At 41.8% G+C, this 14,089-nt stretch overlaps 1 protein-coding gene across 1 annotated transcript in view; it reads right to left on the bottom strand.

The window, feature by feature from the left end:
* unm_sa1614 (un-named sa1614) overlaps positions 1-14,089 on the bottom strand; it is a 113,478-nt gene that overhangs the window by 93,977 nt on the left and 5,412 nt on the right. Inside the window, exons 2-5 of the mRNA XM_023995787.2 lie at positions 1,646-1,718; positions 1,225-1,370; positions 807-881; positions 642-691 (exon numbers count right to left, since the gene is read on the bottom strand). Of these exons, the coding sequence (XP_023851555.1) occupies positions 642-691; positions 807-881; positions 1,225-1,370; positions 1,646-1,718 (344 nt within the window). The remainder of the gene's footprint in view (positions 1-641; positions 692-806; positions 882-1,224; positions 1,371-1,645; positions 1,719-14,089) is intronic.

The raw sequence follows: 14,089 nt of genomic DNA, 5'->3' as shown, positions 1-14,089 counted from the left end.
AATCAGAAGATTGGATTCAGGCCTTGGGGGAAAACGAGACTGTGGGGAGCTTGAACAGGAATGGCTTGTAATAAGAGCATATAGAGAATCATTCAAATGATGCACGGCTCAACCACTGTTTCCAGTACAGGGGATGTGAATGTGGTGTCAAGGGCAGCTGTACCTCTGACCCCGTTAGTGGGAGCAGACACACAGACAAATAAAAACCCACCATGGACAAATTGCCCGACTGAAAACAGCCCCACAGAGTACAGTAATTCAAAGCTGGTTGCTATGACACTTAAAACCTTCTTTAAATAGGAACAGGTCCATTTTGTCTTGTTGGTGGAGGATATAACTTCTGTCTCTTGGACCAAATTTGTGACATGAACAATAACTCTTGCACCACAAATCAAAACAATATCCTCCAGCCCATTGGCCTGGCAATAAACCAGCCTGTTGTGTCTACTTAATTAAAACAGCTATACAGAATTTTAAAAAATACAGCAATATTTCAGTTGACTGTAGGAAGTATGAATGCAATGCATTGTATTGATATGGAGCAAATGCATCATTCGGCACTGGTGTGAAAATGTAAAAGCCAGGTAAAATCATTGGTCCCTCACCAGGACCATTTAGCTGTTGGGCAGATGTACACTCACAATTTATTTTCATAGTCCCGCCATGCTTTGTCAAACGGCTTTTTCAAATCCTGACGGAGAAGAGAACAGAAACGTTGCATTATTTTAGAGGGGTCATCACAAATAAGCAATACGACAATGATATTTGAGCGAGGCAAGATCAGCTATTTGACATTTTAGACTTACCCCTTTGACCTCTTTCAGGTCTCCTTTTACTAGAGAGTCCAGGAAGAAGTTGATGTTGTGCAGCATGCTCTTTAACTGATGGGAAGACACACTCAGTTCACGTCCAGTTGTGGTGGGTTACAATACGCACAATGTCACACTGTCACTGAGGAGCTTTGAAGTAGACACAACAGAAACACATTCTAACTGATTATTCAAGTTTGAGGTTGTTGGTTTTTTTTCACAAAAGAGGTTTACGTCAGAACTTTGAATGAGACAAAGTATCACAGATACTATCACAGAGAGCTGAAAGAGGACTGAAGTAAAAAGCAACGCACATTATCTGCCAAGTGAGTTCTCTTCTCGCCTAATGAGATGTCTGACCTTTTTTAATCGTTTTTTGTTTGTTTATACTCTCGAAAGCAATCTTCTCTCTCACCAAGTTCTTTATTGGCGTCAACAGCTCTTTGGAAAATTCAGCAAACTTAGTGAAGGCAGAGGCCACTTCCTTCTCTCCATTGGAGCGGAAATTCACAACCAGTTTCTCCATGGAACTGATGTACAGCTCCAGATGGGAGATATGGTCTATAAGGGGGAAAGGGACAATACGTTTAGCACACATACATAACAGCAGATGACAGGTTTCACTAGATCAGTGTTAACAGGCCCACATGATTCCTACACGGTACTCTAGGTAACGGCTACCATTTGTGCTATAGATCTTGGATAAAATGTGCTATTCTGTGTGCTGCAAATCACATAGAATAATAGGCACAATTGGCACTTGTTTTGCACTGTTCCCCAGTTCTATTAAATGTACCAAACAAAATGATGATTTATTCAATATGATTGTGTTTTACCTTGACCTGAAGCATACTTGGCTTTCGCAGCTTTCTTCATTTTCTGCAAGACTGTTCTGTCACAGTCCAAAGCCTGTAAAACATATACAAAACAATAATTTAGGGCTTGGCCAGAATTGTATTTTATGTTTCTGAAAACAGTTCTAAATATATGTTTTATGAGTAGTACATGACCCTAGCATGGCAACAAATTAATGCTTAGTGGATTTAATGGGCTTTCTCTATTCTGATTGGTTCTCAACCAAACTAGGCTAAAATTGACAGTGAAGTAGTCCAATGTGTCGAATTTTCATTTATTTAGTAACTGTATCAAAATATAATTATAAATAGTATTGTAAAAATTCATACCGGTATGTGTATCCATACTGGTACACCTTGAGGGGCGCTTTCCCGGATACATATTAAGATTAGTTTTAGACTAAAAAACACTTTAAAATAGATATTCTCCGTTGAGCTTGCTTATTAGTCCAGGACTTGGCTTTATTCTGGTGTCCGGGAAACCGCCTCTAAAAGTATAGCGCACGATTTTGGTAATTAAGCCCCTTTTCTACTTACCCATAGTCAGATGAGCTCATGGATACCATCTTTATGTCTCTGCATGCTTTGAAGGAAGTTGAAGGTAGTTTCACGAGCCATTGCTAACTACCATTAGCGCAATGACTGGAAGTCTACCTGAACAGCTAGCATGCTCATGAAACTAATTTCAACTTCCTTCAAAGCATGCAGAGACAAAGCCAAAAATGGCCTTACATGCCAAAATCTCGCACTATCCCTTTAAAATAAGATATATCGCCCAGCCCTACAAGAATTCACTGCTCTTTTCCCCTTTTAACCATGCATTTCACCATATATAAGCCCAACAATAAACCAGCACAGCTAATCTTAAAACTTTGTTCTTTGATGTGCATGGCTTGATGATTGATCGCATCCATAAAAAAGTGGTGACTTGTGCAGAGGCTTGTGAATAGAAGGCTATGGTCAATGAAACATGTTTCTACCGTTGATAAAGAGGCAATTCAACATGTCATAGCCTAATTCAGAACACCAAACACATAGACTGTATAAGACAGACCCAAACAAAAACGTACACTAAGAATGTGACATAGTATGGTGTGTATAGTATGTTATTGTTTAAGGTAAAACAATTCACCCAAAGACATATTTTTGAGTCTGATACATCATGTTGTGGCAGCAGTTATAACACTTACAGTAGAAACTCTTAAGAATACCACAATGATGTGCCATCATGCAAATTCAATGAACATCATATTCATATGGTTGAACAAAAAATCCGTTAATTTACAAAGCTCTCACTGTTACATAACACTAGCCTAATTATGCTTGATTAAAATGGAGCATATGCTAAAATCTATGTTCATGTCCGTAATATAGGCCCCTCTTCACACTCGTGCACACACAAACACACATAGAGAGAAATAGAAATGTGTGATGTGAAGAGCACTGGGGGTTTGGTGTGCCCTTGCAAAGAATGCCCCCATCACTGCTATTCATCACAAGGCAATTTTGGAGCCCATAAGCGAGCAAGGCAAGATAAATGGTAGTTGGGAGTTTTTAACAATGAGGTATGCGAATGAGGCTGGCGGTGTGGAAAGATATTTATATAGCCTCATTTACACCTAGTGCTAGCATGCGTCCTTTGTCCTGATCTTATCGTTGCATCTACACATGGTAGTAAAAAGTGTCTCATCTGTCCACTGTGGGAGGGACCAGATATCCTGGTCCCTCCCTTTATGGAAATTATTCGACCGCTACTCCTTCAAAATAACATGTATTTATTTATTTTAAGAAACATATGCCATAAGTCAACGGTGTCACCTGATAATGACTTTAGAAGGTGGAGTAATGATGATTTAAATGGTTTCACTGTTCAGGTCTGTATATACTCCGGAGGTGATCAGAAAGATCTGATCACAATGAGTCTTTTAATCGTATATACTTGTCAAACAATGCATAATGTGGACACGATCAGGAAAAAGGATGCATGTTAGACCAAGGTATAGACAGGGCTTAAAATAAAAAAAGGTAGCTAAGTAGACAATTTAAATCGGTACAGAGTCAATGTGCGAATAGGTCAATGTACATGTAGGTAGAGTTATTAAAGTGACTATGCATAGATGATAACAGAATAGTAGCAGTGTAAAGGAGGGGAGGGCTCGGTGGGGATGGAAATAGACTGGGTCGCCATTTGATTAGCTGTTCAGGAGTCTTATGGCTGGGGGGGTAGAAGCTGTTTAGAAGCCTCCTGGACCGAGACTTGGCGCTCCGGTAAAACTTGCTATGCAGTAGCAGAAGGAACAGTCTATGACTAGGGTGGCTGGAGTCTGACTATTTTTAGGGCCTTCCTCTGACACCGCCTGGTATAGAGGTCCTGGATGGCAGGATGCTTGACCCCAGTGATGTACTGGGCCGTTCACACTACCCTCTGTAGTGCCTTGCGGTCGGAGGCCGAGCAGTTGCCATACCAGGCAGTGATGCAACCAGTCAGGATGCTCTCGATGGTGCAGCTGTAGAACCTTTTGAGGATGTGAGGACCCATGCCTAACCTTCTCAGTCTCCTGAAGGGGAATAGGTTTTGTTGTGCCCTTTTCAAATAGGAATTTGTCTTGGTGTGCTTGGACCATGATAGTTTGTTGGTGATGTGGAAACCAAGGAACTTGAAGCACCCAACCTGCTCCACTGCAGCCCCGTCGATGAGAATGGGTGCATGCTCGGTCCTCCTTTTCCTGTAGTCCACAATCATCTCCTTTGTCTTGATCACGTTGAGGGAGAGGTTGTTGTCCTGGCACCACACGGCCAGGTCTCTGACCTCCTCCCTATAGGCTGTCTCGTCAATGTCAGTGATCAGGCCTACCACTGCTGTGTCATCGGCAAACTTAATGATGGTGTTGGAGTCCTGCCTGGCCGTGCAGTCATGAGTGAACAGGGAGTACAGGAGGGGACTGAGCACGCACCCCTGAGGGGGTTACCTCCCCTTACCACCTGGGGGGCGGCCCGTCTGGAAGTCCAGGTTCTAGTTGCAGAGGGAGGTGTTTAGACCCAGGGTCCTTAGCTTATTGATGAGCTTTGAAGGCACTATGGTGTTGAACGCTGAGCTGTAGTCAATGAACAGCATTCTCACATAGGTGTTCCTTTCATCCAAGTGGGAAAGGGCAGTGTTGAGTGCAATAGAGATTGCATCATCTGTGGATCTGTTGGGGTGGTATGCAAATTGGAGTGGGTCTAGAGTTTCTGGGAAAATGGTGTTGATGTGAGCCATGACCAGCCTTTTGAAGTACTTCATGGCTAAAGACGTCAATTAAGCAGGTTACCTTAGAGTGGCTGAACAACGACTCTATCAACATACAGCTGGCTGGTTATACGCTGTACCGGCAGGATAGAACAGCAGCGTCTGACAAGGGGCGGCGGACTATGTCTCAAGCAATTGCTCGCCTGAGGTAGAGCATCTCATGATAAGCTGTAGACCACACTATCTACCTAGAGAGTGTATCTGTATTTTTCATAGCTGTTTACATACCACCACAGTCAGAGGCTGGCACTAAAACAGCATTTAATGAGCTGTATTCTGCCATAAGCAAACAAGACAACGCTCACCCAGAGGTGGTGCTCCAAGTAGCCGGGGACTATAATGCAGGGAAACTTAAATCCATTTTACCAAACTTCTATCAGCATGTTAAATGTGCAACCAGAGGGAAAAAAACTCTGGACCACCTTTACTTCGCACACAGAGACGCATACAGAGCTCTCCCTCACCCTCCATTTGGCAAATCTGACCATAATTCTATCCTCCTGATTCCGGCTTACTGGGGATTGGAGGTATACCGTTTTTTTATGATATACCGGTTTTGATGCAGGGACCGGTTTGGGTTTTTACTTTACCTTCACTGCCGGTATTTGAATGTTTGGTTTGTTAAATGTGATACGCCATGTGTAATGTTAATTGTTATAGTTTACTTCGCTACTTGAAGTCATCTCACTCCGCTCTTTCTCTCTGTGCCTCTTTCCACACAGACCTCAATGCAGCACATGCAATAATGTTGATGACAACAATGCTGTTTTCACTTTGCTTCTTAATATAAATCCAGTAGCATTCTATAAGTGACACTATTCGTTTGTGTTTCTTACATCAGCAAACAGCTAGTTTGTCTTTTCTTCGCAAGTTGCCTAAAAACTTGTGAGACGCTAATGCTAATAGCTAGCTAACGTAAACTCATACATCGCCTTGGTCCGTACAATTGCCCTTATTTTAGTGCCCCAAAAACGTAATACTTCCAGATCAACTGTAATGTCAATACCATTGTAAAGCACAATTTCTCCCCTTTCCAACAGAATCAATTACATGACCTAAACGCTGCCCGTTTCTGCATAATTCAAGCAGGCAATGAGCCCCGTCGGGTCCGTTTAAAAATGGCGGGTGAGGAAGCGAAACTAATGCGTGATAGTGAGAAGAAGAGATGTTGTGGGAAAATAGCTTTTTTTTCACTGGATCTGTCCAACTTATCACCTTATCGCCTCTAAAATGTAAATAAAACACTATAAAGAGTTTATATAATGTGTCATTACATACCTATTTGAAGGTTTGTGTCGAATTTGAATCAGGTTTTTAGGGCGGTGCTAAAGTTTTTAGGGCGGTGCTAAAGTAATCTTAGAAGTAAACAGTGGCTTTGAGAATGATGATCGCATGCAAAGATGACGCAAAAAATGACTAGGTATCCCCCCCTTACCCCTGTCACTGTCCATTTCTTGTTTTTAAACGATGAGAGAAGTGCTACACCTGGTGGAGAGAGATTGTAAGACAGAAATAGTTACTTTATGCGTGCTGTACGTTACGACAAGACACGTCACGAGGTAACGGAGGGTCCGTTTTTTCAACTTTCCTCCAATACTATAGAGCCATTACCATGTCGATCAACGCTTGAATAGAAACCTAGTTCACACCCCCGATTTTGAAGTCAACACAGTCGCTACAGTCCCATTAGTTCTTTGTACCCTCGTTTGAATGTTGCGGTTGCGCACATTTGTACGGAATGGGGTGAGTTTACGTTAGCTAGTTAATAAATGTACTGAGTAAGAGCAAACATAGCTAGCTAATACAACCTAAATCAGGATGTTGTTTGTGCAACAGTATCTTCTAAATCTTCTAAAGAGGAATATGCAAAGCAAGAATATGTTAGCTACAAGAAGTAGCTAGAGAAAACATGCAATGTAGCCAAAGCTTATAGGGTCCCCTAGGAAACACTTATCAACAATTAAGTTCCTACCCGGTCACAATAACACCTCCCTAGCATTTTAATTCGTTGTCATCTCAAACAACACTGTATTCAAAGTGCCCACTGTTATATTCTAACTACACTGCTCAAAAAAATTAAGGGAACACTAAAATAACACATCCTAGAGCTGAATGTTCTTATTAAATACTTTTTTCTTATAAAAATTAATCAATGGAATTCAAATGTATCAACCCATGGAGGTCTGGATTTGGAGTCACACTCAAAATTAAAGTGGAAAACCACACTACAGGCTGATCCAACTTTGATGTAATGTCCTTAAAACRAGTCAAAATGAGGCTCAGTAGTGTGTGTGGCCTCCACGTGCCTGTATGACCTCCCTACAACGCCTGGGCATGCTCCTGATGAGGTGGCAGATGGTCTCCTGAGGGATCTCCCAGACCTGGACTAAAGCATCCGCCAACTCCTGGACAGTCTGTGGTGCAACGTGGCATTGGTGGATGGAGCGAGACATGATGTCCCAGATGTGCTCAATTGGATTCAGGTCTGGGGAACGGGCGGGCCAGTCCCTAGCATCAATGCCTTCCTCCTGCAGGAACTGCTGACACACTCCAGCCACATGAGGTCTAGCATTGTCTTGCATTAGGAGGAACCCAGGGCCAACCGCACCAGCATATGGTCTCACAAGGGGTCTGAGGATCTCATCTCGGTAVCTAATGGCAGTCAGGCTACCTCTAGCGATCACATGGAGGGCTGTGCGGCCCCCCAAAGAAATGCCACCCCACACCATGACTGACCCACTGCAAAACCGGTCATGCTGGAGGATGTTGCAGGCAGCAGAACGTTCTCCACGGCGTCTCCAGACTCTGTCACATGTGCTTAGTGTGAACCTGCTTTCATCTGTGAAGAGCACAGGGCGCCAGTGGCGAATTTATCAATCTTGGTGTTCTCTGGCAAATGCCAAACGTCCTGCACGGTGTTGGGCTGTAAGCACAACCCCCACCTGTGGACGTCGGGACCTCATACCACCCTCATGGAGTCTGTTTCTGACCGTTTGAGCAGACACATGCACATTTGTGGCCTGCTGGAGGTCATTTTGCAGGGCTCTGGCAGTGCTCCTCCTGCTCCTCCTTGCACAAAGGCGGAGGTAGCGGTCCTGCTGCTGGGTTGTTGCCCTCCTACGGCCTCCTCCACGTCTCCTGATGTACTGGCCTGTCTCCTGGTAGCGCCTCCATGCTCTGGACACTACGCTGACAGACACAGCAAACCTTCTTGCCACAGCTCGCATTGATGTGCCATCCTGGATGAGCTGCACTACCTGAGCCACTTGTGTGGGTTGTAGACTCATGCTACCACTACATTTACATTTACATTTAAGTCATTTAGCAGACGCTCTTATCCAGAGCGACTTACAAATTGGTGCATTCACCATATGACATCCAGTGGAMMRSCMMYTTWMMAWWRKKSMWYYWAAWYTTTTWWRGGGGGGGGGGTGAGAAGGATTACTTTATCCTATCCTAGGTATTCCTTAAAGAGGTGGGGTTTCAGGTGTCTCCGGAAGGTGGTGATTGACTCCGCTGTCCTGGCGTCGTGAGGGAGTTTGTTCCACCATTGGGGGGCCAGAGCAGCGAACAGTTTTTATCAAGAGAACATCCCTGGTCATCTACTGCCTCTGATATGGAGGACTCACTAAACACAAATGCTTTGTTTGTAAATTATGTCGGAGTGTGTTCCCTTGGCTATCCGTAAATAAAAAATAAGAAAATTAAATGGTGCCATCTGCTTTGCTTAGGAATTTGAAATTATTTATACTTTTACTTTTGATACTTAAGTATATTTAAAACCAAATAATTTGACTTTTACTCAAGTAGTATTTTACTGGGTGACTTTCACTTTTACTTGAGTAATTTTCTATTAACATATAATGATCATATAATGATAAAAGTGCTGAAATTTGTTTTGGTTGTAGTTGAATTGAACAGTATAAAACAAATCACAATGGAGAAATACTCATTGAAATCACTAAGAATGTATGTGTTGCCACCCTAGGATCACTCATTACTAATGAAGCAAACATAGAACTTCTATTATTAAAAAACAAAAAAATACCGTCAAAAACAGTCATACCGTCCATTTATTTTTTAATACTGTGATATAATATTTTGGCCATATCGCCCAACCCTACTGCTTACAAGCAAAAATTAAAGCAGGAAGCACCAGTGACTAGATAAATAAAAAAGAGTGGTCAGATGAAGTAGATGCAAGCACAAACTGGAATATGTTCCAGGATTCCTCCAATGGTATTGAGGCGTACACCACATAAGTCATTGGCTTCCTCAATAAGTGCATCGACGATGTCATCGACCACAGTGACCGTACGTACATACCCCAACCAGAAGCCATGGACTACAGGCAACAGTCGCACTGAGCTAAAGGGTAGAGCTGCCGCTTTCAAGGTGCGGGACTCTAACCCAGAAGCTTATACGAAATCCCGCTATGACCTCTGATGAACCATAAAACACGCAAAATGTCAATACAAGACTAAGATCAAATCGTACTACACCGGCTCTAACACTCGTCGGGTGTATTTGTATTTATTATGGATCCCCATTAGCCAAGGCACCAGCTACTCTTCCTGGGGTCCAGCAAAATTAAGACAGTTAATACAACTTTTAAAAAATGACAATACATCAAATCAAAGTTTGTCATTCACAGATTTCACAACACACTGTGTGCCCTCAGGCCCCTACTCCACCACTACCACATATCTACAGTACTAAATCTATTTGTATGTATAGTGCGTATGTTATCGTGTGTATGCATGTGTCTGTGCCAATGTTTGTACTGCTTCACAGTCCCTGCTGTTCCATAAGGTATTTTTTTAATCTAATTTTACTGCTTGCGTCAGTTACTTGATATGGAATAGAGTTCCATGTAGTCATGGCTCTATGTAATACTGTGTGCCTCCCATAGTCTGCTCTGGAGTTGGACTGTGAAGAGACCTCTTGTGACATGTCTTGTGGGGTATGCATGGATGTCTGAGCTGTGTGCCAGTAGTTTAGACAGACAGCTCGGTGCATTCAACATGTCAATCTCTCTAATAAATAAAAGTAGGGATGAAGTCAATCTCTTCTCCACTTTGAGCCAGGAGAGATTGACATGCATATGATTAATATTAGCTCTCCGTGTACATCCAAGGGCCAGCCGTGCTTCCCTGTTCTGAGCCAAATACAATTTTCCTAAGTCCTTTTTTGAGGCACCTGACCACACGACTTAACAGTAGTCAAGGTGCTACAAAACTAGGGCCTGTAGGACCTGCCTTGTTGATAGTGTTATTAAGGCGGCAGCGCATCGCTTTATTATAGACATACTTCTCCCCATCTTAGCTACTACTGCATCAATATATTTTGACCACAGTTTACAATCTAGTGTTACTCCATGCAGTTTAGTCATCTCAACTTGCTCAATTTCCACATTATTTATTACAAGATTTAGTAGAGGTTTAGGGTTTAGTGAGTGTTTTGTTCCAAATACAATGCTTTTAGTTTTAGAAATATTTAGGGATAACTTATTCCTTGCCACCCACTCAAACTGCAGCTCTTTGTTGAGTCAGTCATTTCAGTCGCTGTAGTAGCTGACGTGGGTAGTGTTGAGTCATCTGCATACATACACACTCTGGCTTTACTCAAAGTCAGTGGCATGTCGTTAGTAAAAATTGAAAAAGCAAGGGGCCTAAACAGCTACCCTGGGGGAATTCCTGATTCTAACTGGATTATATTTGAGAGGCTTCCATTAAAGAACACCCTCTGTGTTCTGTTAGAAAAGTAACTCTTTATCCACATTATAGCAGGGGGTGTAAAACCCTAACTATGATCGATAATGTCAAAAGCTGCACTGAAGTCTAACAAGACAGCTCCCACAATCATTTTATCATAAATTTCTCTCAGCCAATCAGTCATTTGTGTAAGTGCTGTGCTTGTCGAGTGTCCTTCCCTATAAGCATGCTGAAATTCTGTTGTCAATTTGTTTACTGTGAAATAGCATTGCCCAGACAATTTCCCCAGAAGTTTAATAAGGGTTGGTAACAGGCTGATTGGTCGGCTATTTGAGCCAGTAAAGGGGGCTTTACTCTTCTTGGGTGGCGGAATGACTTTAGCTTCCCTCCAGGCCTGAGGGCACACGCTCTCTAGGAGGCTTAAATTGAATATGTGGCATATAGGAGTGGCAATATCATCTGCTCTTATCCTCAGTAATATTCCATCCAGATTGTCAGACCCCGGGGGCTTGTCATTGTTGATAGCCAACTTTTTTCACCTCTTCCACACTGATTTTACAGAATTCAAAAGTACAATTCTTGTCTTTCATAATTTGGTCCGATATACTTGGATGTGTAGTGTCAGGGTTTGTTGCTGGCATGTCATCACTAAGTTTGCTTATCTTGCCAATGAAAAAGTCATTAAAGTAGTTTGCAATATCAGTGGGCTTTGTGATGAACGAGCCATCTGATTCAACGAATGAAGGAGCCGAGTTGGCTTTTTTTCCCAAAATTTAATTTAAGGTGCCACAAAGCTTCTTTATATAACGTATCTTTGTTTCATAGTGTAGATTATTTTTGTTTAGTTTAGTCACATGATTTCTTTATTTGAAGTACGTTTGCCAAGCAGTTAGGCTGCCAGACTTAATTGCCATACCTTTTGCCTCATCCCTCTCAACAATACAATATCTGAATTCCTCATCAATCCAAGGGAATTTAACCGTTTTTACAGTCATTTTCTTAATGGGTGCGTGCTTATTAGTAACTGGAATAAGTGGTTTCATAAATGCGTCAAGTGCAGCGTCTGGTTGCTCCTCATTACACACCACAGACCAGCAAATATTCTTTACATCATCAACATATGTATCACTACAAAACTTCTTGTATGACCTCTTATACACTATATTAGGCCCAGCCTTTGGAATTCTGGTTTTCCTAGATATGGCTATTATATTGTGATCACTACATCCTATGGATTTGGATACTGCTTTAAAGCAAATGTCTACAGCATTAGTAAAGAAGTGATCAATACATGTTGACGATTTAATTCCTGTGCTGTTTGGAACTACCCTGGTAGGTTGACTGAAAGCCTGATCCAGGTTGCAGGCACTGGTTACAGGGTGAAGTTTTTTCCTGAGTAGGCAGCTTGATAATAGCCAGTCAACATTAAAAATCACAATTTCTCGCATGGAATAGCCTTCATTTCTCAGAACAAGAATAGACTGACGAGTTTCAGAAGAAAGGACTTTGTTTCTGGACATTTTGAGCCTGGACATACAAATGCTGATGCTCCAGATACTCAACTAGTCTAAAGAACCCCAGTTTTATTGCTTCTTTAATAAGCACAACAGTTTTCAGCTGTGCTAATATAATTGCAAAAGGGTTTTCTAATGATCAATTAGCCTTTTAAAATGATAAACTTGGATTAGCTAACACAACGTGCCATTGGAACACAGGAGTGATGGTTGCTGATAATGGGCCTCTGTACGCCTACGTAGATATTCCATTCAAAAATGTGCCTTTTCCAGCTACAATAGTCACTTACAACATTAGCAATGTCTACACTGTATTTCTGATTAATTTTATGTTATTTTAATTTACCAAAAAATTTGCTTTTCTTTAAAAAACAAGAACATTTCAAATGACCCCAAACTTTTGAACGGTAGTGTATGTTAATATGGGCTATTTTTAGCACTTTTCTGAGGTTCTTGATTGTTTTTAATGCTTTACTGGGAAGCTTATCAGACGTAGAATTACTCATGTTATTGACGTTGGAGCTGATAGTACAGGGTGAGCTGCATAAAGTGGTCTTCCTGCTATTGCACACCGCCTCAGTGCTAACTCTGGTTTATAGGCTCATGATTACTGCTTACAATAGCTGTAGGATAAACAGATGTATTCGGTGCAATGTGGGGTACATAAATTTAATTACTTACATTGTGTTTGCCATTGCCCCTAAGATCATGTACATTTGATGCAGTGACGACTCAATGTCACAATGGTAGGGATTAACTGAGCTGGTCTTGGTTCATTTACCAGTCATTGTTTCAACGCAGCCTTGAAATGCGTGGACAGAGTCCAGGAGCCAAGATGATTTGGATGGACTCTGTCATTCCTGAAGAGTATCTTCTGTGTCCAGAATGTGGCAGGGCTTGCAAACCATTACAGACAACAAAGGGAAGCACAGCCGAAAGCTGCCCAGTGACACGAGCATACCAGACGAGCTAAACTACTTCTATGCTCGCTTCAAGGCAAATAACACTGAAACATGCATGAGAGCACCAGCTGTTCCAGAAGACTGTGTGATCACACTCTCCGCAGCCGATGTGAGTAAGACCTTTAACTTCTCTAGGATAGGGGGCAGCATTCGGAATTTTGGATGAAAAGCATGCCCAAATTAAACTGCCTGCTACTCAGAAGCCAGAAGCTAAGATTTGCATATTATTAGTAGATTTGGATAGAAAACACTCTGAAGTTTCTAAAACAGTTTGAATCATGTCTGTGACTATAACAGAACGTATTTGGCAGGCGAAACCCCGAGGACAAACCATTCAGATTTTTCTTTTTTAGGTCACTATTTTCAATGGGGTGTCATTGGGAATCCAGATTTCTAAGGGACATTCTTGCAGTTCCTATCGCTTCCACTGGATGTCAACAGTCTTTAGAAATTGGTTGAGGTTTTTCCTTTGAGAAATGAAGAAGTAACACTGTTCAGAATGAGGGGAGAGGGAAGTGTACTCTTTGTTAGAGGCGCGTGACCTGAAAGCTAGCTACACTTTTCCTCCGGTATTGAACACAGTATATCCCGTCTTCAATTTTATCGAGTATTTACGTAAAAAAATACCTAAAGTTGTATTACAAAAGTAGTTTGAAATGTTTGGACAAAGCTTACAGGTAACTTTTGTAGTCATGTTGCGCGAGTTGGAACCAGTGTTTTTCTGGATCAAACGCGCCAAATAAATGGCCATTTTGGATATATATCGACGGAATTAATCGAACAAAAAGGACCATTTGTGATGTTTATGGGACATATTGGAGTGCCAACAGAAGAAGCTCATCAAAGGTAAGGCATGAATTATATATTTATTTCTGCGTTTTGTGTCGCGCCTGGAGGGTTGAAATATGATGGTCTGTGTTTGTTTGCTTGGTTGCTATCCTCAGATA

This window comes from Salvelinus sp. IW2-2015, linkage group LG11 (assembly GCF_002910315.2).
Source record: "Salvelinus sp. IW2-2015 linkage group LG11, ASM291031v2, whole genome shotgun sequence".
Lineage (NCBI taxonomy): Eukaryota > Metazoa > Chordata > Actinopteri > Salmoniformes > Salmonidae > Salvelinus > Salvelinus sp. IW2-2015.
The sequence above is the reverse complement of the archived record's forward strand: the minus strand, read 5'-3'. Positions and strand labels throughout refer to the sequence as shown.